The 26,503-nt window shown below is 39.5% G+C and overlaps 1 protein-coding gene across 2 annotated transcripts in view; it reads left to right on the plus strand.

The window, feature by feature from the left end:
- The window catches only part of PRDM2 (PR/SET domain 2), a 51,008-nt gene extending 25,011 nt beyond the window's left edge, over nucleotides 1-25,997 (plus strand). The window contains exons 1-3 of one of the 2 annotated variants that reach the window (XM_084220373.1): nucleotides 14,149-14,167; nucleotides 17,394-17,504; nucleotides 18,391-25,997. In XM_084220373.1, coding sequence (XP_084076499.1) covers nucleotides 17,486-17,504; nucleotides 18,391-22,763 — 4,392 coding nt within the window. In that variant the 5' untranslated portion in view covers nucleotides 14,149-14,167; nucleotides 17,394-17,485 and the 3' untranslated portion in view covers nucleotides 22,764-25,997. Of the gene's footprint in view, nucleotides 1-14,148; nucleotides 14,168-17,393; nucleotides 17,505-18,390 lie in introns of those variants that run through there. The other variant, XM_084220372.1, reaches the window with a different exon arrangement.
- Nucleotides 25,998-26,503: the final 506 nt, after the last annotated feature.

The following is a 26,503-nucleotide window of genomic DNA, read 5'->3' on the forward strand; positions in this document are numbered from 1 at the left end:
AGAAATAAAAGAAATAATGATGAACATGATTGAAAAGTAATTAATTTAAAAATAGTTCTGATTATATGATACAAAGGGATAGGAGGAGAATGATTTTTTGTGAATTAACTTTATGCATGTGAAAAATTGGGAGTCAGTATAAGGTAATATTTGAATTAAATAGCAATTCGAGAAACTTGCTAGAGAGGAGCTCCTCCAGAGGGTTATGAAATTTGAATTCATTAGTGACCTAAACAAATCAATAAATTTTTAAAATTTTATTTTGGCTTATGTTGCATACTGTTGTCTTACATATTGAGAAGAAAATATAACTAAGTAAGAATTGCTAAATTCTAAAAACTGTGAATGAGTGTGTCCTTTAGGAACACATTTTCCAGAAAAGTGACAGTTTTAATACCTGAGGAGTGACTAGACAAGACATTATTTGAGAAGTGTATTATGATACAGACCATGTAGTTATTTTTAAATTTTATTTTGGCCTGTGTTGCACACTGTTGTCTTACATATTGAGAAGAAAATATAACCAAGTAAGAATTGCTAAATTCTAACAACTGTGAATGAGTTGTTAGAACTCATAGTTGTTAGAAATGTGTTCCTTTAGGAACGTGTTTTCCAGAAAAGTAAAGTGACAGTTCAGTACCTTAGGAATGACTAGAGAAGACATTATTTGAGAGGTGTATTATGATTTAGTGGTACAGACCATGTGGTTATTAGATAAAACCCTGATTATTCTGTATTCAGTAAAACAAATATCCTTTTGAATTTTTAATGCATCTTGGGCCTTATGCTTGAGCAGTTTAGATATTTATCATTTGACAAATAACCTTGTTCTGCCATCTGTGTAATGAGCCCCTGACAGAAGAGGTGCCATTCCACAGGTGTTAAAAATGGGCAGTTTTCCCCAGTCAGTCAGTGGAGGCTTTCACTGCTGTAACACGTTCATGTTGCAGGAGGGATCCTCTCTCTGCATGAAGGATGGAATGCTCTGTGCTCTGAGTCAGGCTGAGCTAGCAGAGGCAGAGAGGCTGAAGCTGTGAGCTGTGGGTGAGCCAGGAGCTGCCCAGGCTGGGCACACTCGAGGTCCCACGGAGCTGCTGGCCCTGACCTTGAGCTGCCCTGCTTGCCAGTGATCCCTGACACAAGGGCTCATAATCTCCTTTAGGTGGATCTAGGATGGCACCTGGCATTTCCTCCAGGTCCCCATCTCCCTCCTGCATGGTTTTGGCTTTGTGTTCTGCATTCAAACTGTTTTATAGTCCCCAGGTGTTTGTGTTGGTAGCTCCTGCCTTGCTTGGCTGTAGCTTTTCTTAGCTGGAATAAATCTACATCTTCCTTCTACCATGCACAGCAGCTCAGGAATCCTGGAGGAAAAAGGCAGTTGTTGCATCTGATTTCATACATTGGAACAATGTGGTCTTCCTAAGGTGCATTTGAAATGTAGAAAGAAATTTAGTAGGATGCCAAGGTATCGAGAGGGATGGGAATGCAACCCCCAAAAAGGAAAACCTGGTTAACTTGGTCTGGGTACCATCACAGATTTTTATCAGAGCCAAGCTGTTATTGCTGCCTTAACACACAGTTCAGAGCCAGCAGCTGCCAGTGCATGGCCAACAATAGCTGAGATTAGTTTTTTTTTAATTTCTTTTGCTATTCTGATTTTTTTTTTTTTTTGTTAAATGTTTATCGTTGTTTCTCCCAGGTTGTAGTTAATGTGCTGCCTGCCAAACTTGTAGAGAAATTTGCTCAATCAAATGCATTAGCACAAGATCTTTCATAAATTCTCCTTCTAAGGAAATTAAAAGGAGAACAGCTTGGCTTCACTTTGTGAGTTGGGCTCATGTGTCCTTGAGAGAGAAGTATTGTGGCTTTTTTATTGTTTCATCCAGGTGTTTCTTCCTTTTCATATGACGGGAATAATTTGTAGCAGCGAGCAGTAACATCAACAGAGTGTTCCCTTTAGAAAGAGCACGTGAAGTCTCCTGCTTCAGACTCAGTCTTTCTGAAAAAAACTAACTTTTCAGTAGCTAAAGTATTTTTTTTAAGGAAAAGATGATCATTCATTGATTGTCATACATAAAGATATCCAGTGTTTTTATCAGGCTGTAGTCTGCTTTAAGGTGCTGCACAGGAGGCTCCAAAGTGTGATCAGACAAGGCTAAAATCTCATTTCTTTTGTGGATTATGTGGCAGATAAGAAGTCTGGTTTTGAGGGGAGAAAGATACTGAAGTTACTCAGGATGAAAGCTTGCCTTGCTCCATGCTTGGGAGAAATGCCTTTAAAATGGCCTTTTTTGGGGAGAGAAGAGGACAGTGTTTTGTTTTTCCCGTGCTTGTTTCTGTCTCTGGCGGTGCTCAGGCCCTCTCTGTGTTCCCCTGGTGTCTGGCAGCCCTGGGGCTCCTCAGTGAGTGCTGCAAGAGCTCCTGGGAGCTGCACTGGTGCCATCAGGCTCTTGATGGGAGGGGAAATCTTCATTTCATTCTTGCAGAAGCATATGCTGCATAATGCAGCTGGTGTGGATTGTGAAACCAAATGACCTCTCAGCCACAGTTGTGTCAACTCCTGAAATATTTTGCTATTGTAGAGCAGGCAGAACACCTGCACCAGGGTCACCTGTGTCCTGGACAGCCCCTGGTGATTGTTCAGTGTGGTTTTAAAACCTCAAACCATTGCTAATAAATCTTTTAAAGCTTTGTTACCTTAAATGGTTCTATTACTAATGTTGCTGCTTCCCATAGTTCTTACTGGGCTTCAGGCAGAGCATGAACTATGGAGGTACTTGTAATAACTAACACTGGCCCCAAGGCAGTGTGAGGTGAAGGTGGGTGAATTAAGAATCAGTTATTGGCTGTTACAGATAATTCTTGTGCCTTGGTTTATATCAGGCTGAATGCAAAGTACAACTTGAGGCTTCTGCTTCCCACATGGAAATAAACTCTGCCATCCTAAAAGTTACAGTGTTTTTTCTCTTGTTTGAAAGTGTGACTTTTGCTGAAACAGTGTCAAATTGCTGCTGGGGAGCATGAACATGTAAGGATAAAATAAGCAGGTTAAACTCTGTGATAGTAGAAATCCTTGCAGGGTTTTTTTTTGTTAATAATTTCTTATGCATTCTCATGTAGTTCCAAATAATTAGCTGTACTTGAGAGTGCCATAAATATGCATCCTGTTTATAAAAGGTAGGCCTTGGGTTGCCATCTGGATGCCATCCCAAATGGAAATCATGGTCAAGTGATGCTGTGATTGTCTGTTTTTTAAGTTAATTTATTAGGTTTGTACTTGGGCTAATTTTAAAAGTTTGTTTCCAAACAGAAAAGAGCTTGTGAGAAAAATGTGTATGAGTTGGAATGTAGCTTATAGAGGGATGTGTAAGTGGTAGATTTGTAGCAAGGATATCATGAAATTATATATTGTTATCTAAGCTCTTCTTCCAATAAATTTAATAAAAAACTCCAATAGGAGCTCAAGGCTTCAAAATTTCCTAACCAATGACTGGGAAAAGACAAGGGAGGAAGGAAGAAGTCATCAAGATCATCTGGAACAAAGTCTTCAAATGGAATTTACTTTGATTTCCCCAAATCACATTGATTTGCAATAAGGTTTATGCAACTCCCATTCAGAAGCACCATTTGGGATGTCAAGGGATCATATCCCTCACAGAAGCATCTGTCTGGAGAGTAACTCATGCATTTGAGGTCCTCTAAGCACTGCAAGTTTTCTTTTAACCCCCATAAATGGGGGCCTTTGAAAGGGAGACTTGTATTTAAATTCCCATCTTCACCTCTCCAGCAGTTCCTAGGACAGCTGCTCTGTGCTTTCAGAACAGCCAAGTGAAATTGGTGCACTCATTCCAGCCTTGCTCCTGCCTATGGATTTAAAAATGGGAGAAAATAAGCTTTCATTTCAGGAATTAAAAAATAAATTACCTGTATTTAAGAAAATAAATTCAGCACTGAATTGCCTATGTTGGCCCCTTAAACTCTGTGTTTCTAAGTATAAATTTTGGAAGTACTACAAGCACCTTGCACACACTGTTACTTTATCTCTGTGGGGTTTTTGTGTTTGACTTAAAATAACAATCTGGCCTTCATGGTTGTTACAAGTTGTATTTCTGGCTACTAACTTAGTTCTGCTTAAAGCAGATGTATGTAGTTACCTACCAGAATAAAACTTCTTGGGTTTTTTGGTAACTCAGATTCTAAAGAGTTCTGTATTTTTTTCATACTTTTGCATTTTTAGTCACACTTCCTTCGACTGCTTTTCTCAAGTTAAAAAAGTAAAATATATCTAGACCACAGTTGTGGCATTTCCCAGCAAATTTGCTAATGCTGTCTTCAGTTACATAATCCACAGTGGGAAGTGAAATAAGGCACCAGGCAGCTTTCTATTATTAATCAATTTTTTTCTTTCAGTTGATCAGGATTAGCTTTGAAGCAAGGAGTGACCTGGAAGAAAAGCTGCTTGATATTTCATTGCTATTTTTTAAAAATAATCCACTGCATTTGGAAATTATTCTCCTCCTTTCTTAGTAAATACTGTTTTGATTTTCCTGGAGATAAGTTAAGTTACTCAGTTGCTATTGAAATACTGGTTTCCTTGTAGAAATATTTATTGCATTGGGATTTTCCTAGACTTTCTTAAACCATTTTCTTCTGACTTATAGGATTGTTTAAACACTTCTGTGTAGAAGATGTGGGGAAAATTTGGTGATTGCTTTTTTAGGGAAGAGCTTTGAGATCGATTTGGAGGATTTGTTCCAAAATAGGAAGGGGATGAATTCCTGCAGAGTAGAATAGGCACTCTTTGCCAGAGACAAACAAGTACTGATGTTTTCTATTCCTTCAATATTTAGTGATTTAGAGTTGACCTGTTGTTTATAGAATATAAGAGAGCAAACTCAATGAGCTGCTGACTGCCTTACATCTCAGTAAATCTGGGGGACTTCTGCTCATGTGAATAATCCTTTCTTGAATTGCTTTGTGTTCCCTCACATTAAGCCAAGGCTTTACCAGCCACTGTTGCCCTTCCTGTGGCTTCCTGACCCTGCTGTGCAATCTCCCACTTCAGTGTTTGTTTCCCAATTGGAGGCTCTGGGGATTATGGTGGATGCAAGGTAAAGTCAGTTATTGACTTTCAGTATATTCTTATTTTATTGCCTCCTGCTTGAACCATCTTTTTATTTAGGGAAGGCTTTAAGTTCTTGTAGTAAGAATCTTGTGTAGCTCTTAAGAATGTCTATTGGCTTTCTCTAGATTTTTTTTTAAGTTCATCATCTTTTCAAAACCATTCAATCAGAATTAATGTGAATAATATTGTATCATTAGCTGTACTAAACTTTTTTATTGCAATTTGCCATAATTTTGCATTGACCATTTATTTTACTTGCATTAATTACAGGGAATATTTTATACTGAGGTCTTATCTGCAGATGCCCTGTGTAATTTATTATGCAGTGGTGAACAAGCACATATAACTTAACTTCAGGAGTGTGCACACCAAATTTTGATAGCTGGTTTATTCATGGAAGACATGCAGACTCTATTTAAGTGAGTGGCTGAGAGCTCTTTTCTTTAATTGAAGTCTCCTTCAGAAGGTAACTTGTGTTTGTCAACTCTGAAGATTCACACATTGCTGTATTACAAACCTGCAAAATAGCAAAGAAATTTTATATTTGATTTATTAACTGGTTTGTGTATTTTTGAATGAACAAAAAGGAAAACCATTTGTAAGACTAGAGTCTATTTATTTTTTTCAATCTGTCAATTTATTTTGTCATTCCTGCCAAGAGCCTTACACAGATTGACAGGAATGACTGTTCTGAAGAATTCTACACTTGCTGTGTTGAGTTCCTGAAAGAAATGTTACAGCAGACTGATTTTCTGCTTGGGTTTATTACCAGTTATTGAAAGAAGACTCAGTGGCATTTGTAGCTGAGTAATTAGGCAATGTCTGACCATTTTCTAGAAGTATTTATTTGCCTTTTATACACTTTTCCCCTGGAAAATCACAATATTTATTTGGATCACCAGTGCCTGAGAGTTATTTAGGATGAAGCTTTCTGAGCATTTAGGAGCTTACCAGCTGTTAAGAGTTAATTCTGTTGTTACACAACTCTGATAACAAAATGTAAGAGCTTTTGATTGACTATGATTAATGCTGCAGAACTTCAGAGAGGTACTGTTATTAATGTGCTGATTGACATAAAATTATTCTAGTGAGAATATTAGAATAGCTGAAAATCCATCATCTTGATTATTATTGCTGCAAAATGCCATGGAAATGAGTAGTCAGCTGTACATTATTCTAACTCTTGTTGAGAGTCAGGTGCCTCCCTGGAGTCTCCTCAGATGCAGATCTGGTTTTGTTTGGCAGTCCATCAGAAACAATGTGACAGTGTTGAATGGGAAAGGCCTGGTGTTTGTAAAAGTGACTTGATTCATAGAAATTTGGGAACATTTTCTCAGGCATCACCATTATTCAGGGCAGAGTCCAATGCAAACTTCCCTGTGTGGGTGCCAGTGAAACTGCAGCCTGTGAGCTGTGGTGTAAAGCAGCTCAGTGCCATGATAGCTGACCTGTCCAGCTGGGGATTGGGATCAGAATGTTCAAACACCCACCTTTGCCATAGTTGGATCCTCAGCCAGGTCTGGAGAGTTGCCTTGGTTTTTTCCCAAGGAGTAGGTCTCACCAAGTGGCAGTGAGTTGGGGAAAAAAAGGACTTTCCTGCACAGTGTTCCCTTTCAAGTTGCAGGTAAAGAGCAGCAAGTCCAGTGTTTCTGATCTTACAGACCCTTGTCAGGGATTGCAAAAGCAAAATGGACTTTGTGCTGAAGCTTAGCTCATAGCTCTGAAATCCTGAACTGCTGGGTGGCACCTTCTGCTCTCCCCACTCAGATATCAGAGCTGGTTTTATTTTCTGGTTCCTTACCTGCAAATTCAATTGTCCAAGTCATGTTATATTTTATTTCTGTAGTTTGTTTTAGTTGATGTTTTGTACTATAAACAGGTGTGTGCAAAAAACTTCTAGTTTTAACCCATTTAGATCAGATTAGACTTTCATCTCACATGTAGCAGTTAACTGAGCAGAAGACAAGTACATTTGTGCTCCGAGATTTGTTTTCACTGTTTGAAAAATGGAAGAAGTTGCTGTTCCCTGTAATAACTTCATGAGCCTGTGACCTTGCTTGGTGTCACAAATTAAGCACAGAGCAACTTGCTCTTGTCTGGTTTGGGGCATATTATAAATTTAGAACTTCTGTTGTTGGTCTTGTTAACATGAGCACCAACTGCTGCTGTTGTCCTGTAGCACAGTCCTTTTGAGAAATGGACTGATTGGGCAACTGGAGGATTACAGTTCCTTTGGAAATATAATTCAGTGTATCTCATGTTATCAGAGAAGGCTGACAGGCCTTTCTCTAAGAAAGCATCAGTGGGCTGTGCCTGAAATGAATGAAGCACTTTGTTTCACCAAGGAAGTGAAGCAAGTCTTCCACAATTTCCCAGCAGATAAAAATATTTTGGTGAGTGTATTGTACATTAAAATGATGAGTTTACATGGTAATATTTATCCTCATTTATCTACTTCTGTAAAGGACCTGCTGTGATATTCTGCCATATGACCTTGGGTTTGTCACTCTGAAGCTGGAAGGAGATGAGTCTTTCCAAATTTACCAGATACAGAGAAGCAGAGTTTTCATGTTGCAAATATGTTTTGACAGGAGCTGGTTATTAACAATTAATGTTCTTTGTTAGGTTGGAGACCCAGTTGAGAAGATGCTGTAATATTTTTAATGGGGACTGGTGGAAAACCACTGCATACCTACCAATACTGAAGAAGGTTGTACTGAAGGAATATAATAAGGTTAAAGGAAAGAAATTTGGAAATGGATGTCAAAGATACATTGTAAAACACAGAGGGGTGATTTTACTGGGAATACTTGGAGAAAAATTTCTGAGAAATGCAGATGTGGTAACCATAAATGACATGACAAATTTGAATAAAATGAATAACAGAACAAATTTGAGTGACTGTCAATGCAAATGTTGAGTGTGACCTTGTGCAGTTGTGAGGGGTTTAATTTTATCCATGGGAGCTTTAGCATGGTGGTAGCAGTGTCTGTGAGAGGCTTTGCTCCTGCTTCCTCAGGGGTGGGGACTCTTGTTACAGTAATCCTTGGGCTCCTGTTAGACACAAAGGCAGCCCTGTTCCTGGGGATTGGAGCCTTTGTACAGCTGTGTTCTCCAGGCAAAGCCAGCACCCCTCTTTAGGCAAACATTTGGATCAGTGATTTGGGTTTGGTTTTCCATGCAGTGACAGCTTTTCATGTGTAGCATAGAGGGAAAATTGCTCTGGATAGGCAGACACCACCTTGATCAGCTGTGTGAGAAGGGCTTTTGGCTCTGCAGTGCACTCAAAAGTCCTTTTTTTCTATTCTTTTTTTTTTTAAATGTCACTTATTTTGTGACTGTTGCTGGATTGGAACATACCTGGTTTGTCAAAGAGCAGAATAAAATGGCAGGTAAAGGCCTAAGTAGTTACTTTTGGCGATAACTTGGCCAAAACCACAGATATTTTTGATGTAATCCTCTCAAATGTTCAGTGATCCAAATAGGGTTGTGACAAATATTTGGGCTTTTTATTACAGATGAAGGTAGACTGATCTAGTAGTGGTCATTTTAAACTTGCTGGTACAAGTAGTTGTGTGAGGGCTTTCATTTGCATTACCTTTAAATACTGCTGTCAATATAGGTGGTGTTTCTAATTATCTGAGAGTAACCTCATTTCACAGACATTTTGGAGCAAGCTCTAGGGACTGGAAGCAACATTTTCTGGGCTTAGATAAAAGCTTTGATTGGTTAAACCAGAGATTTAAATTTAGACATTCTCTGTATTAAATACACAATTTGGGTGCTCTATTTTTAACTGAATTTTAAATAAAAACTGGCTAAATATAGAGAACAGTTATTTCTGGAAAGTGTGTGTGCCAGCTGACATTTCTTTTGCTGCTGCTTTTGTCTTAATACTTAGCAAAACAAAAGCTCATGGAATAGAAGTACAGAGAAGAATGTTCCTCATGTTTTCTGTCCTGGGCTGGCTGTGGGAGCTGTGGCAGCCATGGAGCAGCTTGCTGGGAATTTGTAGTGAATGAGGGGAGGCTGTGTGGTTAGTGAGGGTGGGAGGCAGGAATATACCAGGAGTTGGAGTCATTGAGAAAGTCTAGAGCAGGTCTGGTCCCATTTTTGTGTCACCTTTCTACTGTTTTAGAAATATTGGCATAAGGGCAGAAATAACATTTCCAAATCTTGCTAGGATTAAAGCTCTACATTTAATTATTTATACTTAATTGTTCCATCACAGCTCTTGTGTGAGCTAAAATTGCATGGAATTAAACCCTTGTTTGCCATGCCTTGTAATTGTTGGGTGACATTCTGTGCTGCTTAAGTCATTATAATTTTGTAGTCTATAAACTTAAGACTTCCTGGGATATACACTCAGGTTAGTCAGAAGGCAGAACATGCTGGGGATTGGAATGAGATGCTGCAAGAGTGGATGACACCCTCTGACAGACAGTATAAACTGGTTCTGTCTCTTGTCTGGTACAGAGTTATGGTACATAATTTAATTTACAAAAGGTAACTTTGTATGAAAAAGACTAGAGATAGCTCATAGTTCAGCTTGTAGGGATTGGTGTAATCCCACACATTTAACACAGACTTCCCACTCAGAATTTTTCACCAGTTTTTTAAAATCTGTTTATCTGAAATTTGTGAAGAGTGTCAAATTTTCTAGTGTCACAAACTCTGTATAATAACAATTTATTCACTTCTGCTTCTTACAAACTGTTGGGTCATTTCTTTCTCTTGGCATGGCACACCTGTGCTATCATCCTCACATTTCTTGTACTGACTACCATAGTTCCAGAAGTTTGTGGTGAGACACAGTAACATGATCTTCAGTGCTATCATTAAAGTGGAGACTTTGCCAAACATTTGCAGAAATTGGTGTTTTAAATAGCCCAGCTCAGAATTTTCTTATGCTTTCCATGGCAACAGGTTCATCTCTTATGCAAATGTCACGTTAACAGTCTCTGTCAGTGCACGGCTCAGTTTCTTTCCTGCAAAAATTGTATTTAGTGCTTGATACAAATAGTTCCATGCACAGTTTGGAGCATGTGCCTCTGTCTTCAGGTGTCCTGAAGGTGTTCATCACCCCTTTTATATTGTGGTTGGAAAATGCAGTGATTAAAATGTGCTCTTTGTGAGTGAAGTGATGCTTAATGGGTAGCATTATAAAACAGGCAGTTTGGTATTAATAGAATTGCTGTGAAGTTTGGCTTCCTCTTTCTCCTGCTCCTACTGGGTAAGCTTGAAAGTGTCTTTTTATGGAAGAAGAGATGCAAGTTCTGCTGGAAAAAATTACAGAGAAACCTTTGCTCACTGCATTTGCCCATAATCTGTAGATAATTCACAAGACTTTGCCACTTTTTCTGTACTATATAGCTGTACGTATTCTTCCTCTCCAGCTTTAATATTATTTGATACATTAGGTCTGGACAGATTGACAGTACAGAACCATGATCTTCTACAGCTCTAAAATATTCTTGTGGTTCTCAGGAGCTGGAGGTTCAAATTCTGTTGTGATTGTTTTTGTGCACTGTGAAACAGCTCGGGTCAATTTTAGTTTAATTTGCTTAACAATACAAATTATGCCTACACCAAGTAGTTGTATCTGGTAACTTTATAATGGTGTTGCAAGAAGTACACTCCACCAAATACTGACAGTGATGGCAGATTGAAGACAACAGGGTAATAAAAGCTTTTACATTTTGCTTTTTTTTTTGCAGGTTTTCATACCTACCTGACAGCATTGTTGAAATAGTCCTCTTAATGATATTGTGTGTGGAGCCATTTACATTTAATTGACATCCCTTTTAATGAGGTGTTTAAAAAATTGATCTGTGGCTTGAATTTCACCCTTAAACTTGCTGGATGTGCTGACTTTGCCTCTAAAATTTTCCAAGTTTTAGTAAGATTCAGTACTGAAAATGGAGGTTTTCATGTGTATGTACCCACCAGTGCTTGGGATGATGCATAGCCAAAGTGGGAAATGCTCCTAGTACAGGGTGTCTGTCTTACACTGACAGAGAAATAAAAATGAAAAGCTTTTTGTGGATTGTGGGGAAAATTACTCAAAAATTTTATCACCAAAGGTGTTCTGTGGCAGCACTGGAATTTCTGAGCTGTGGGCTCTTGGGAAACCTGTGTTTGGGTTTTGGAGCCTGTTTTGTTGCCAGTACAAGGCTGTTTTTCTCCAGAGCACTTGGTAGGCAGCAGTTTCATGTGTTGTTTCATTTTAAGTTGGGAGCTTTTGGGTTTCAGAGCCATTCCCTCCCCAGGTAATGAGTGTGTCTGTTCAGAGGTACTTGGAAAGGTTTTTTACTATTTTTACTCTTGCTTCCTTTTTCTCCAATAATTTGCAGTGTGACATTTTGAACCTCAACTATCCTAGATCACTTAAAACTTTGGGCAGCAATTTAAAAAAGATTTAATTAGCAGAATCTAGGAGGTGGTGGATGCTGTGAGTGAGACACTGAGCCAGATGCTGGGGCTGTGAGGCTGAGGTGCTGCATGGGCAGCAGGGACCCTGGTCTGTCTCTTCTGAAATGTAGCTCTTGGCTTAGATATTGAAATCAAATATTTGCATAACTTTGTGGGTTTGAGGTCATGTTTCTGGCAAATTTCTGTAATTCCCCTGATTATATGAATAATCCTCATAAACATTCATTTTTTTTAATATATATATATATATATATATGCATACACATATATCAGACATGTTGTGCTTACAAGCTTTCCCTAAATGTTGGGAGTTCTTGGCAGTCTCAGTGGCTCAGAGCAGCCCTTAACACACAGCAATGGTGCCCTTTATTTAGCCAGGTGGTTTTTGATTTGTCTTTGCTGTGTGAGCAAGTGCTGGTAGAGAATAATGAAAGATTTTGTGAATAATGGAAGAACTAAAGAAAAAAAAAAAAGGCAAAACAAAGAGTCTTAAATGCAAACAGAGAAACATATTTAAAGAACAGCCTTAGTATTCACATCTTAATAATGAACATTTTGAATTAAACAGCATTTTTTGGTGCCTAGTTACCTTACTGTATAATCAATTCAACTTATTAAATATGTAAGGTCTTTAACAACCATGTGCTGTGCCATTCACAGTTGGACAAGGTTCTAAGAAGTCACTGCAACACTTTTTTGCATTTTGTTGAGCACCTCCAGCCAATGCAACTTGGATTGAATTTTTTGAAGCAAGTTGTGCTGTTCTTGTGGATATAACATTCTGTGTGTGAAAAAGGCATTCATGTGTTCTGGCCTGTCTGCAGAACAAACAACTACTCAGATTTTTACTGATGTCTGAAGGCTTAAGGAATTTATTTTAAAAAACATGACATCAGCCAGCATTCTGGATACAAGAACAGATGAATTCTGGTGCACAGCAAGCTGTTTCTCAAATTAAAATTCAAGTTGTTAAAAGTATCTTAAAATTAATTAATCAAAAGAATATGGAAATAATAGTGCAGTTGTTTTCTGCTGAATTTTCCAATAGAATGTTTTAGCTTGAATATTCACTTAATCTTTATTCCATTCTTTTTAATGCCAAAGTACTGATTTTTTTTTTTTAATAGGAGAAAATAATTAGAAGATGTTTTATAGAATAGTAGCAGCTATTGCATGGGATTGATGCAGACTTTAATCTCAACCAGTTCCAAAGGGTTAACTAGTTGAGTTTATGTTGTTGCACTGTGATTCACACATGAAACTGTGAGGCATTGTCAGTGTAATGTTCCATTTTGTCTTTTCCCTTCAGCCACAGCCTTGCCAAGTGCTGCCCTTGTCTGTCCCCTAAGAATGCTTTTCAGGGGGTCTCTGAGGGAGCTTCTCCACTGTTTTCCAGGAGACTTGAGATTTGGGCAGGTTTCTGGGGTAGGATTGAGATTTGGGCAGGTTTCTGGGGTAGAATTGAGATTTGGGCAGGTTTTTGGGGAAGGATTGAGATTTGGGCAGGTTTGTGGGGTAGGATTGAGGTTTGGGCAGGTTTGTGGGGTAGGATTGAGATTTGGGCAGGTTTCTGGGGTAGGATTGTGATTTGGGAAGGTTTCTGGGGTATTTTTCAGCAGAGCACTCATAGGGTAAGGTCTGGGTGTGTAACTCGGCTCCAGTTAGTTGTTGGGTACAGATCTCAAAGAAGTAATAGTAATTTCAGTTCATACCAATTATTCTTTTCCTTTATTGACCCTAGAATTCTGGGGACACAAATGTCCACATTCTGTATTTCTGTAAGAGATTGAAGCAGTGTTTGAGCTCAGGTGTGAATGCCCTTCCTACTTTATGATCTGAACTGTGAACATGTTTGGTGCTGCAGTTAAAGGTTATTAAAGACAATGGCATCTTGTACAGTTGAGCAATATTTAATTATAGAGTTCAGCTCCAAGTGTATGGAAAGACTGTGTTAAATGTCTTCCCTCCCAGCTTCTGAGTAGGCTTATTCCATCCCACCAGAAATAACTCTGTGGTTTAATAGTCCTTTTAGTAGTTTGGTTAACAACAAAAGTCTGAGCCCAGCTAACTGTAGGCTCTTCAGAGGTGTCTTGGTTTTATCAATGAAATGAAGTATGGGCAAATAAAGATTACTTCTCTCTTACACTGTTACTCTGTTGTTATCTGAACTGCTCCAGAATTAGTGGGATTACTGATGACCTGGCCATTGGCAGTAGCATGAGTTCTGCTGTGCCTGTTGCAGTGTTATAAAGGGATTGGAAAGGTGTGAAGGCTGAGCTATCTTGCAGCAGAAGTGGAGAGGAGAGAAAAAGGAACCCTATTGAAAGTTGCAAGACAAATTGCAAATTGGTGAATTCCTCTTTTGATCTCCATCACTACAGACAAGTTCCTACTTTCCATCTGTTTATTTCATTCGTTTTCCTTTGCATCTTTCTTTTACAATTCTTCTAAAGCACATACACACATATTAAGTTCTGCCCTTCATTTATTCTTTTGTCATTGTTTCCATTTCACTTTCCCTGTGTTTCATTCCTGTATCTTTCTTGTTTAGACCAAGTGGAGGATCCAGCTGGCCGTAGCAGCCATGTAGGACCCTTCAGGAACCTGATGGTAAGTGCACGTGTGTACTTATACTCAGGCTTCCACCAGGTTCTGTGTTCAGAGGCATTTCTCCCCTCCTGCAGGCTTCAGTTCATTCCTGACCTCTGAAACAATAAGAAAACCCAGGGACAGGCTTTGGACTACTCATTTATATCAGTAGTAGGTTGTGTTTTGATTGGAAATCTGCAGGAAGAAAATGATGCAAATCTTTCAGGGTTATATGGATTTTTAAAATCCTTTGAGAACTCATGAGAGAAAGTCTGTCAACAGCTGTTACCTGTCTTCAAAAGGTTCTGAACTCCAGATACATGAAAGCTGGGAGAGCATAGCAGTGAAGTATCACCTATTACTCTGTTCTTAAATTCTCTTGCTGGGCACATGCTGTTGAATGGTCAGGACCATGAAATTGTGCATCTGGTGCAGTGATTGTCATGTTTCAGTGCAGTGAATTCTTTGAACCTTTTCAAAGAAAGCTGCAGTCTAGAAGAGGAACAAACTAAAGCCATCTGCAATGGTTTGGTGTCTCTCATTGATTTGTGTCAGAAATTGATCTGACACATCTGAAGTGTTGTGTGTGCACAAGAAGTTTGTTCACTGTTCAGAGAAAGGGCAAGTTGGGTGCTGGGTGAATCCTCTCTTCAAATGCATCAGTGCTCAAAGGCCAAGAACTTGAAACATCTCCAGCTGTATCATGGAACAGGTTACATCATGAGCAAGTTGCATCTCTTTTTAGGACTGGCAGAACTTGCAAATGGTCTGCTTTCCATCAGTAGCATAAGGTATGTGACACAAGTACCTTGATTTTGTGTAAAAGTCCTGCTATTGTAGTGATTTCTCAGGTTATATTTGGATTTGAGGTACTGTAAATTTTATATTCTCTAACTGGATGACACTTTGAAACATATCTGCATGCTTTAGCACTTGGGATTTGTGTTGGTGCCTTTTCATACTATACCTCACCCTTGAAAGAGTACAGTATATTGTTAGAAAAAAGAATTCGTTTGGTCTTGGTTTGAAGACTTTGACAGTAATCTGTTGTTGTGCTGGAATTCAGGGCTACTGTAGAGTTAGATAAAGAATTCCCTGTGGCTTCACCTGCAATACATTGGACACTGCACTGAGGGGGAAAAGTGGCTCTGAGCACGTGCCAGGTTTCGCAGGTGAGAGGGGCCTGTGCACCCCCCTTTGAATTCTTGTTTCCAGTCTCACCTCTCAGGAGAGATGAATCAAGAATTTTATTGCTTTTAGGTCAAGATACTGATAGTGGTCTTCACATGATAAGTTGTCTGCAAAAAATTTGAGAGTTCTTAGGGTTCCTGGAATTATGTATGATTTGTTATGTCATTCATAAGGTGTATTGTGATGCATGTGTGATTCCTAGGAATGAGTTGGAATCTTACTTTGTTTGATTCCTAGGAATGTGTGGGAATTCCCACTTTCAAGTGACTTGAGAGATACTTCTGGAAACCCCTTTGATATCCTTCATACTCAGATCTTGGTAGTGTTGGTTGTAATTACGAACATTAGAGGTGCTGATAATAAAAAAATGGTGTTCAAATTGGACTTTCAGTAGCTTGTCACGTAAGGAAAGATGTGCTTTAACTTCCTCATGCCTATGTGAGCACCCAAGTATGTGCTAAATCTTCTGACAGTCACAGGGGTTTGGTATAAAAGCAAAATTGAATGTTACATTGTTCAAACAATCCAGGATCAGTCCTTTATGGCAGGTTAGATAGACATGGGCAATAATTGAGGATATTCAGAGAAAATTGCTAGTTCACTTTGGGGAGGATGTGTGTGTCTTGTCCAAAGGTGGCAAAAATTCAGTCTGAGTGACTATTGTCAGGTTGTAAGAGTAAAATCTGTGAAATTAGATAAGAAATTTTAAAAAGGTTTATTATATACATAAAACTGAAACACATTGGAATTTGGGGACGACCTATGAAATCTGAGCTCATTGAGAGGAAATACAGATAATTATTTAGTTTGTTCAAATCAAAACAAGTGTTTCCTTTTAAAGCTGAGGCTGTCTGAGCTGTTCTCTTGGGGGGGTGTGTGTACTTGTAACTTCCTGGAACAGAGAAGTATTTTTTTTAAAGGCATTTCAGTTTCTTGGCTCAAGATGTGAAAAATATTTTCAAGGTGTAAAAAGGAGGAGTTTGACAGGATTGTGACGTGGAAGAATGTGCTTCTTACTAGGTAATGGATTTAGGGCTGTGATGGAGGGTTCTGATCAGAGGGGAAGGGCAGTGTGTTATAAAGTAGCATTTTCTGTGTTAGAGGGGCACAGGAGGAGTTTGGGTTGCTGCTTCTGGACAGCTCTTCCCAAGAGTTGTGTGTAGAAGCATGGAGTTTCAGTGGTGTTTTCTGTATTCTGCGTGCGGAGTACAGTCTGCAGTGAAGTCAGTGAAAATCCATAAACTTTGATTTGTTGTTGCACACCCCATATCATAACTCTTGTATGTTATAGACCTGAATCTATAACATTAATGGCAGCAATTAGCAGTACTTTGTAGTGGAGTGGAAAATGAAGCGTTCAGTGTGTTTACATCTTACACTACTGGTCAGCTCTTTGCACATGATGCCCTTTTGTGTTCATCATCCTCTGCAACTAACACATGCTGCTTCTTCATTTTGCTAACAGAAAGTGATAACTTGAAAATGGTGTTTGTGTCAGGACCCATCAAAATACCTTCAGTGTTTTCTGTTCCCCAGTTCCATCTCATTTGGTTGTACTGCTTTGCCCTGTTTGTCAAGCTCATGCTGCTTCCACTCTTCTCATGATGTTATTATTTCATTGTTTTTATCATAACTCTTCTCATCATTCAGAATGTTTATACAACTAGAATAAACCTCTATGGGTTTCTATTTTGTAAGGTCTTCCAATCAACATTAGAATTAATAGTATATGAAGAGAATTTCTATTTTCCATATGCTTCTGTGAGATACAGGAATTTAGTGGCCATATTAAGGCATTGGGTAACTGCATGATGTGAGCTGCTTAACCCTGGACAGGTAGTTTGTTCTTGCTTTGCAAGTGAGGAAAGTATTTCAGTGTCTCAAGTTTTTTATCTAAATGCTGTTTGTTCTCTTAATCAGTCATTTGTATTCCTCAGGAAAGCAGGGTCTCAACAGGAATTTGTTATGCTCCAAAGCTGAGGGTTTAAATCTGGCACTCATATATAACAAATCAAAATTGTCAAGCAGGAATAATAAATGCTTTTTTCCCCACTAGGAAAGAAGAAGACTCAGGAAGGTAAAAACAAGGGAAAGAAGGCAGCAGATACAAAACAGAAAAAGACTGATTTGGATTCTACTTCTGCAGATATGAAGGATTCTAAAGAAGGTGAGTTCTCAAGTGTCTTTTTTTTCCTTCTATTTATCTTTTTGAAGCAAAGGATGCTTGTCATGTTTAGTACATGAGCAGGTTATCTTACTGTAACAAATTGAACATGTTTGTATTGTTTACCCCAGTTGTTTTACTAGTTAGGAACTTGGCTATTAGAAGCATGTCATTAAACTTACAGCTCTGATCAAGGAAAAACTAATGTGCTGCAAAATTGAGACATCAACCCAAACTCCTTAGAAGACAATAGCAGAACAAAATCCTTATTCTAGTGTCTTTGGAGCTTAGTTTCATGGGCATTATTTATTGCTAATTAACAAAGTCAGTACCAAGGGGGAAAAAACCACTATTAATTCTTTTGACCCATAACTCTTCCATTCCTTCCCTCTGTTGTCCCTTCTGCTTGCACAACACATGCACCACTGTTCAGGCATCTTATGGCCCAGCTAAGGAATGGAGAAAGATTTTTTTGCTCTATAATGTCCCACTTAGGCAACACTGTGGGAATTGGTGGCAAAGGTGTTTTCCTAGAGCCATTGCAGAATCACAGAACATTTTGGGTTGGAAGGGACCTTAAAGCTTATCTTCTTCCAACCCCCTGCCATGGGCAGGGGCACCTTTCACTAGACAAGGTTGCTCAGAGCCCCATCCAATGTGGCCTTCTTTTCTTCAGCAATGGATATCCCTGAGAACTGATAGGGAGGACTTGCATGCAGGAAAACATCCATCCACATGAATAAATAAATGAGAAGTGGTGATACTGTCTTGGGTCAGGAACGTTGGATATGTTGTGCTAGAAGAAAAAATGACAAGAAAGGTATAGCATATCCTGAAGTGTTTGGTAAAAATATCTCATGCTTTTCTTTATTGCACTCTTGTGTTCCAGGTCACAAAGAGGAAGATGAAACGCCTTCTGTTTCTGCTGTGCTGTCTCTGGAACAAACAGCTGTGATTCAGGAGATGGTAAATCAGGATGTACTTCCAAAGCTGATGATCCCCAGTCCCACCAACGAAACACAAGTGGTAACTGAAGACAAACAAGGAGAAGCAATAAACTGTGCATCAGATGATTTAGATGATGATGAAGAGGAGGATGAGGAAGAGGAAGATGAAGAGGAGATAGATGATACCAATATGCCTAAAGAAAATGCTGAAATGCCTTTGATATGTGAAGAAAAGTTGGACTCCATGGAAGAACAAAAGAGTACGTCAGAGGAATCTCCAGAAAGCTCTCCAAAGAAAAAACTCGTGGTGAAAATTCCAAAAGCAGAGGGGGAATCCAACGGTGATGTTCAGGAAACATTCATGTTTCCTTGCCAGCATTGTGAGAGGAAGTTTACAACAAAGCAAGGACTGGAGCGCCACATGCACATCCACATCTCCACCCTGAGCCACGCGTTCAAGTGCCGCTACTGCGGGAAAGCCTTCGGCACTCAGATCAACCGGCGGCGGCACGAGCGACGCCACGAGGCCGGGCCCAAAAGGAAACCGTTCCTCACACTGACGTCCTCACAACACTTGGATAATGTTGCTGATAACCAAGTGATTGTGGATGATGGTCTTAAAGATGACCTGAATGTTTCCAGTCTTGTGCAAGACTCTGTTGTCTTGGATTCTGAGAAAGTTTCCCAGGAAATGTCAAACTCGGCGTTCGCTGAGGAAAATAAGGAGCCCAAAGAATTGCATCCGTGCAAATACTGCAAGAAGGTTTTTGGTACTCACACCAACATGAGGAGGCATCAGCGTAGGGTTCACGAGCGTCATCTTATTCCCAAAGGTGTCAGGAGAAAAGGGTTCTTTACTGAAGAGCCACCTCTCCCAACAGAGCCAGCCCCAGCAGTCCAGAGTGTGTACATAGCAAGCACAGAAATAGAAGAGGAAGGTGAAGGAGATGATGTCTATCTTATGGATATATCCAGCAATATCTCTGAGAATTTAAATTACTACATTGATGGTAAAATTCAGTCCAACAGCAGCACTAGCAATTGTGACGTGATTCAGATGGAGTCCAACTCTGCAGATTTGTATGGATTGAATTGTATAATCAGTCCGGTCACAGTGGAAATTTCCACAAATTTAAAGGTTACACAAACACATATGAGTGAACCTCCTAAGGAACCCTCTAGCAGTGGGAGCAGTGAATCCAAAAAGAGAAGAACTGCCAGCCCTCCTCTTGTACCAAAAATAAAAACTGAAATAGACCCAGAACCTATAACTCCTACTAGTTCTTTAAATCTTCCTCTTAGCATTTCAACAGAGAGCTTACCTTTTCATAAAGAAAAAGGGGTTTATTTGTCATCAAAATTAAAGCAGCTTCTTCAGACACAGGACAATAAGAAGATAACTCCATCGAGTGAAATCCCTAAAATAGGACCTTCTGTTACATCATCGTCTGTTTTGCCTCCAGTATCCAGCAGATTTAAAAGAAGGACCAGCTCTCCTCCCAGTTCTCCACAGCACAGTCCAGTGCTTCGAGACTTTGTCAAATCAGGTGAGGGAAAAACTGTGTGGAATGACAGTATTAGGAGTTCAAAAATGCCAAAGTTAGAAAGCCACAGCAACTCACCTGCTTGGAGCTTGACTGGAAGGGAGGACAAAGAGACTTTGAGCCCTCATTGCTTTGAAGAATATAAAATATCAAAAGACTGGACAGCAGCTCCAACTTTTGGCAATGTGTGCAACCAGCAGCCCCTGGATTTATCCAGCGGTATGAAACAAAGGTCTGATGTCAAAAGCAAGACTCAGGTTCCCTGGGAATCTGTTTTAGATCTAAGCGTGCATAAGAAGCCTTGCAGCGATGCTGAAATTAGGGAATGCAAAGAAAATTCCACACATCCAACGTGCAGTGGTGTCAAGAAGAAGAAACCCACCACGTGCATGCTGCAGAAGGTTCTGCTGAACGAGTACAACGGGACGGACGCGGCCCCGGAGCAGCCGGGCACGGACAGCGCCGCCAGCCCCGGCACGGCCGCGCAGCCTCCGGCCGAGCCCGACGCTGACCCCGCTCCCTCGGCAGCATCTTCCAGCGACGCTCAGCCCCTCAGCTCCTCTGCTTCCCCTGTGCCACCTGTGCAGCCTGCTGCCCCTGCTGTGTGCCAGCTGCCTCCCTTGTTAACGCCCACCAACCCCCCCTCCCCGCCGCCCTGCCTGCCCGTGTTAACCGTGGCCACGTCGCCTCCCCCCCTGCTCCCCACCATGCCCTTACCCATTCCAGAGGTCTCTGCCAGTGCCACTAACACTTCCTCCTGTCCCTCGCCACTCTCCAACACTACTACCCAGTCCCCACTACCAGTTCTTTCACCTACAGTTTCTCCTTCTCCATCCCCTGTCCCTTCTGTTGAACCTCTTATTTCTGCTGCTTCACCTGGCCCCCCTACACTGTCTTCCTCATCTTCCTCCTCCTCTTCCTCCTCTTTCTCGTCCTCTTCCTCCTCATCGTCTCCATCTCCACCTCCTCTTTCTGTAGTTTCTTCTGTTGTTTCCTCTGCTGATAACCTTGAAAGTTCTCTCCCAATAATAAAACAGGAAGAAGCTGAAAGCGAGCAGCAGAAAGCGAGAGAAGAGCCTCATACTTCAAGTGAATCAGGAGTAGTGCAGGAAACCTTCAACAAGAGCTTTGTGTGCAATGTCTGCGAATCACCTTTTCTTTCCATTAAAGACCTAACAAAGCATTTATCCATTCATGCTGAAGAATGGCCCTTCAAATGTGAATTCTGTGTACAGCTTTTTAGGGATAAAACAGACTTGTCAGAACATCGCTTTCTGCTTCATGGAGTAGGGAATATCTTTGTTTGTTCAGTGTGTAAAAAGGAATTTGCTTTTTTGTGCAATTTACAACAACATCAACGGGATCTCCATCCAGACAAAGAGTGCACACATCATGAGTTTGAAAGTGGGACTTTGAGACCCCAGAATTTTACTGACCCCAGTAAGGCAAACGCAGAGCACATGCAGAACCTGCCAGAAGATTCTTTGGAACCTTCAAAAGAGGAGGAAGATGAAGATCTAAATGATTCTTCTGAAGAGCTTTATACTACTATAAAAATAATGGCTTCTGGAGTGAAATCTAAAGATCCAGATGTCCGCATGGGCCTCAATCAACACTACCCAAGCTTTAAACCACCTCCGTTCCAGTATCACCATCGTAATCCTATGGGGATTGGAGTTACTGCAACAAACTTCACAACCCATAATATCCCACAGACTTTTACTACTGCCATTCGATGCACAAAATGTGGAAAAAGTGTTGATAACATGCCTGAGTTACACAAACACATACTGGCCTGTGCATCTGCTAGTGATAAAAAGAGATACACGCCTAAAAAAAATCCAGTCCCCCTCAAACAGACAGTGCAGCCTAAGAATGGCATGGTGGTCATTGCTGGGCCTGGGAAGAATGCCTTCAGAAGAATGGGTCAGCCTAAAAGACTCAATTTCAATGTGGAGATTAGCAAAATGTCCTCCAATAAACTAAAAATAAGTGCATTGAAAAAGAAAAACCAGCTTGTACAGAAAGCTATCCTGCAAAAAAAGAAATCTGCCCAGCAGAAGGCAGAACTGAAAAATAACCCATCTGAGACAGACTCTCACATCTGCCCCTACTGTAACAGAGAGTTCACTTACATTGGGAGTTTGAACAAACACGCATCATACAGCTGCCCCAAAAAACCCATCTCTCCCTCCTCCAAAAAGAATTCTTCCAAAAAAAGTGCAGCTTCTTCACCTGCAAACAGCGACAAAGGCAGCAACCAGCGCAGGCGAACAGCGGATGCAGAAATCAAAATGCAGAGCACTCAGCCTCATCTGGGCAAGACCAGAGCACGAACCTCAGGACCTGCACAGCTCCAGCTCCCCTCTGCCTCCTTCAAATCCAAACAAAACGTTAAGTTTGTACCTTCCATGCGATCTAAAAAGCCAAATTCATCTTCATCCTTGAGGAACTCTAGTCCTGTAAGAGTGTCTAAAATGTCCCATGTTGATGGGAAAAAAACTAAGGTGGTTTCTAAGAACAATTCCTCTGGAATGTCCAGCAAAGCCTCCAGGAAACTGCATGTCAGAATACAAAGGAATAATAAAGCTGTTTTGCCAAGTAAATCTCCTGTGGCAAGTAAGAAAAAGGCAGACAGGTTCAGTGTAAAATCTAGAGAGAGGATTGGAGGACCAATCACACGGAGTCTGCAGCAGGCAGCAAATGCAGAAGCAGCAGAAAACAAAAGAGATGAAAGCAGTACAAAGCAAGAACTGAAAGATTTCAGGTAAGCATTTAATTTGAAGTTGAAACAACCCAGGAACACATTGCTTGCTGTTTTGCTTGCTGGTCTTTTTTTTCTTTTTGGTTTTTTTTTTGTCCTTTTTTTGGTCTTTTTTTTTTTTTTTTAAGTTTCTCATGCTTAAATAAAAAAAGAAGTTGCATTTCCTAAAACATGGATGAGCAGCTTACTGATGCTGGGGTATGATGTACATACTTGATGCATTTTGTCATGTCATGAAATTATACACGGTTTGTATAGAGAATGTCTTTAATTATAAACTGAATTGAAAACTCTGGAAAAAAAAATGTCAATACCTGAGTGCAAATAAACTTCATGTCATTAAACTCAATGTTATTGGAGACACTGACCTTGTATTTGGTATCTGACATCTAAGGTAGCCCAGAAGCATTCTAGATTTATTTATGGTGGTTCACTAAGTTAAAAAACGTGACTGCATTCTTTACTCACTAAAATAACTTGCTTTGGTTTGTAATAAAAAGCATTCTCTGCATATATATATATATATGAAAGAAACAAACCATGACCAAATACTTCAAAAATGTATGTGCATAAGGACTGAGATCATAAAATACTTAATATAAGGGAAATAGACATGTAAGAAAAGTTACATGAAACATGTAAATTTGTTAGAAGTATCATGCTTTTTATGTTTCACTATAAAACTTTATAATTAAAGTTCTATTTCTTTTTGAGAAGAAGCATTTTAATCACAAGAAAGGGTAATCCTTCAATAAATAAATAAAAATCTTAATCTACGTGCCTGAGTCCCGATTTACGTCTTCATGTAGTCTCTCAAATCAATAGTATATTTTGCACAGTGTTTATAACCCTTGTTACCTTGCTCCTGCCCTGATTTTCTTGGAAACAGGAGTCTGATTTGCTGAGGAACTTTCACAAAGCTCACTGGTAATTAAGAGTTCTTTTGGGGTTGGTTAATTGCAGCGCCTGGCTGTGATTAACACCAGATTTAGGGCCAAGGGTAGGATTTTTTAGTCGAAAGGAGGGGGAGGAACTGGCAGCCTCTGTCAGAACAAGTAGAGCAGGATCTGTTCATTGTCAAAATCCAAACTGTTCACAGCTTGTGTGTCTTACAGTGAGGATCTCCGAGGTGCAAATAGTGAGGAAATCCTTTGGAAAGGAAAGGTGTTCAATATAGCAGAATTATTCCCAAGTGCTGGAGGGGAATTTGACTTAAAATAATCCATACCCAAATTAGGATATGTTGAAGGAGAAAAATGTTATTGGAATTTGGAGACTAATGGTGTAAAAATGCCTTTTAGGAACAAGAAATGTCTACCAGGCCTGTTCCCTTGGGACATAAACATCTTCACTTTAATTCTCATCAGCTGCTCTCTTAGTTCTGTGTGAAACTGTATTTAAATGATGCCAGAACAGATCAGTAGAATGAGAAGCCAAAACACCACATCTTTCCATCTAAATGAATCATTTGACCTTAGGCAAAATAACCAAGTGCTTGGAAAAGGGTGCACATGGGAATTGTTTTGCAGTATTTGGGGAAATAACAATTGACCTGGGGCAAGGTTTCCTTGGCTGGCTCAAATACCCTTGGTTTACTTTGGCTGCTTGGAGTCTTTATCAGTTTAACAAATGGTTACACCAGGGAACTCTTTTTGTCTCTGAACTAACTTCCATAAATCTAGATTGTCTGCTCAAATTCTTTTTATATCAGTTCTACAGTATGAAGAATTTTTCTGCCTTCATACACTAATGTCAGCACAGTTTAACTTTGATTCTATGTAGGCACTGTTGGGTTTTGATTTTTTTTTTTTCCAGGAAATCTTAATATTTTTTCAAGACTTGCTTCATGTATATTTGTCTGCCAATTTGTTTTTCACCTTTCAGTTTTTCTGTGTAAACATAATTGTTCACAAATTGTTTTGTCATTTATCTTCAGTTTTTGTTTTATTGTTTTGGGGTTTTTTTAAATTTCTGTTTTCTAGGAATCTCCTGTAAAAACAAAACAAAAAAAATCCCTTAATGCCATGGTAGGGCTGTTGCATGCTCATCTTAGGATAAGCACTACACACCAAGGGATGTGAAATCCAAGCTTGTGAAACTCACAGAAGCTGAGTCACAGTCATAAAATTGCCTGCAGGCTTCTTGCTCATGCTCAGTGTCAGGCCTAGATTTTCTTTCTTTGTGCTTGGCACACGTGGGATGATTCAGATGAAAGCCAAGGTTACTTTAAACACAAATGGAACCCCACAGGAAATATCAGAAGAAATAGTGGGAAGAACTGAACCAAATCTTTTCCTCTTGGTTTTGTGGATGGTGCTGGGCAGTTCAGTTTCTGTGCTTGGCAAAGCAGGTTCCTTCAGCCTGGCCAGAAATCAGGGTAGGTTCAGGGCCAACAACTGCTGCACTCCAAGTGTTTTTGTCATGGATTAGGTCTCTCAAAGCCTTTTGTCTAAATGAGTCAGTAGAGGCCAACCCAGCAGGGCAGAATTTCCTTCCCACCTTTTCCTCACTTTCTGAGTCTTTTAATGTCCAGAATACAGTGGAAAAAAAAAAGCCTGATTTGGATGTTTTATGGATTTTCCAAGTTCTTATTTACACATGCAAATAAAACTTTATATAGCAGTGATGAATTTCTAAACACCAGATATATAATGGATGCAGTGTATCTTTTTATGGATAAAAAGGCTAGAGCAGGGCTACAGACCTGCATATTTTGAAAATGAAATATAGAATTATTCTAAAAGGTTGTACACCTCTAATTTAAGGCAATGAATTGGTCTATTGTTCATAACAGCTTTTTATGGAAATACTGTTTGTCACGTGTTCAGAGAACTTTCACAATTCATGACAGAATGGATGGAAAGTGACTAGTTTCTTTATACAGACACCCCTTTTATTTTTTGTTCTTAAAAAGTAATCTACCTCTTTAAAATTTGTAGTTTAATACTTGTTTGGTGAATTTGTGCCACTTTAACTTTCACTTTCACTATCATTCCCATTTTGTTACATTTCTGTTATGGGGACTTTATGTTGAAATATTGTATAAAGCATTTGTAGCAAGTTTAAAAAAATAAAATATTTAAAATTATTTAAATTGTTTTGGACACTTCAATTGTACTATATGTGATTTACATTTTACATTAATTTCATTTTGTTTTCATTTTGGGTTGTTAATCTTGGAGCATGTTCCTGTATTAAAGTTTGCTGTTAGGTATATTGTTTCTTCTATTGGAGAGTGATATAAAGATTATTCTAATGAAAACATTAAAAATTGCAATTTGACATAAAAGTGGGGTTGTCCTTGCTTTTGAATGCTGGAAATTCAGGTAAGAACTGAAGAGGAATTTTCCTCCTCCACGTGCTGTCCATCCTGTGCTGGAAGTTCCAGTCCCTGGTGTTGCAAGCACTTAGTGACCAACCAGATGGAAATATCATGCCACATTTCCTAAAACCAATAAAGAGAATTTTTTAAAAACTTTGGGGGAAACTTGCCTTTTGTGTGGGAAGCAGATGTGCCAAGAAAGATTAAAGAAAGGTAAAGATAAGAAAGATAAAGATAAGAAAGACAGAAGAGCGTTCATCTTGGAGGAGTTAAATGTGCTTGCATCCTTCAGTTGTGTCTCCTGGTTCAGTGACATGAATTTGTACCAGTTGGCCACTTCTGACTTAGCTTGAGGATTTTAGGCTTTAATTGTGGACACAGCTAATAAATTTAAACTGTTTAAATGAAAATTACATACACTATTT

The sequence above is a fragment of the Fringilla coelebs genome, assembly GCF_963513975.1.
Source record: "Fringilla coelebs genome assembly, chromosome: 22".
Lineage (NCBI taxonomy): Eukaryota > Metazoa > Chordata > Aves > Passeriformes > Fringillidae > Fringilla > Fringilla coelebs.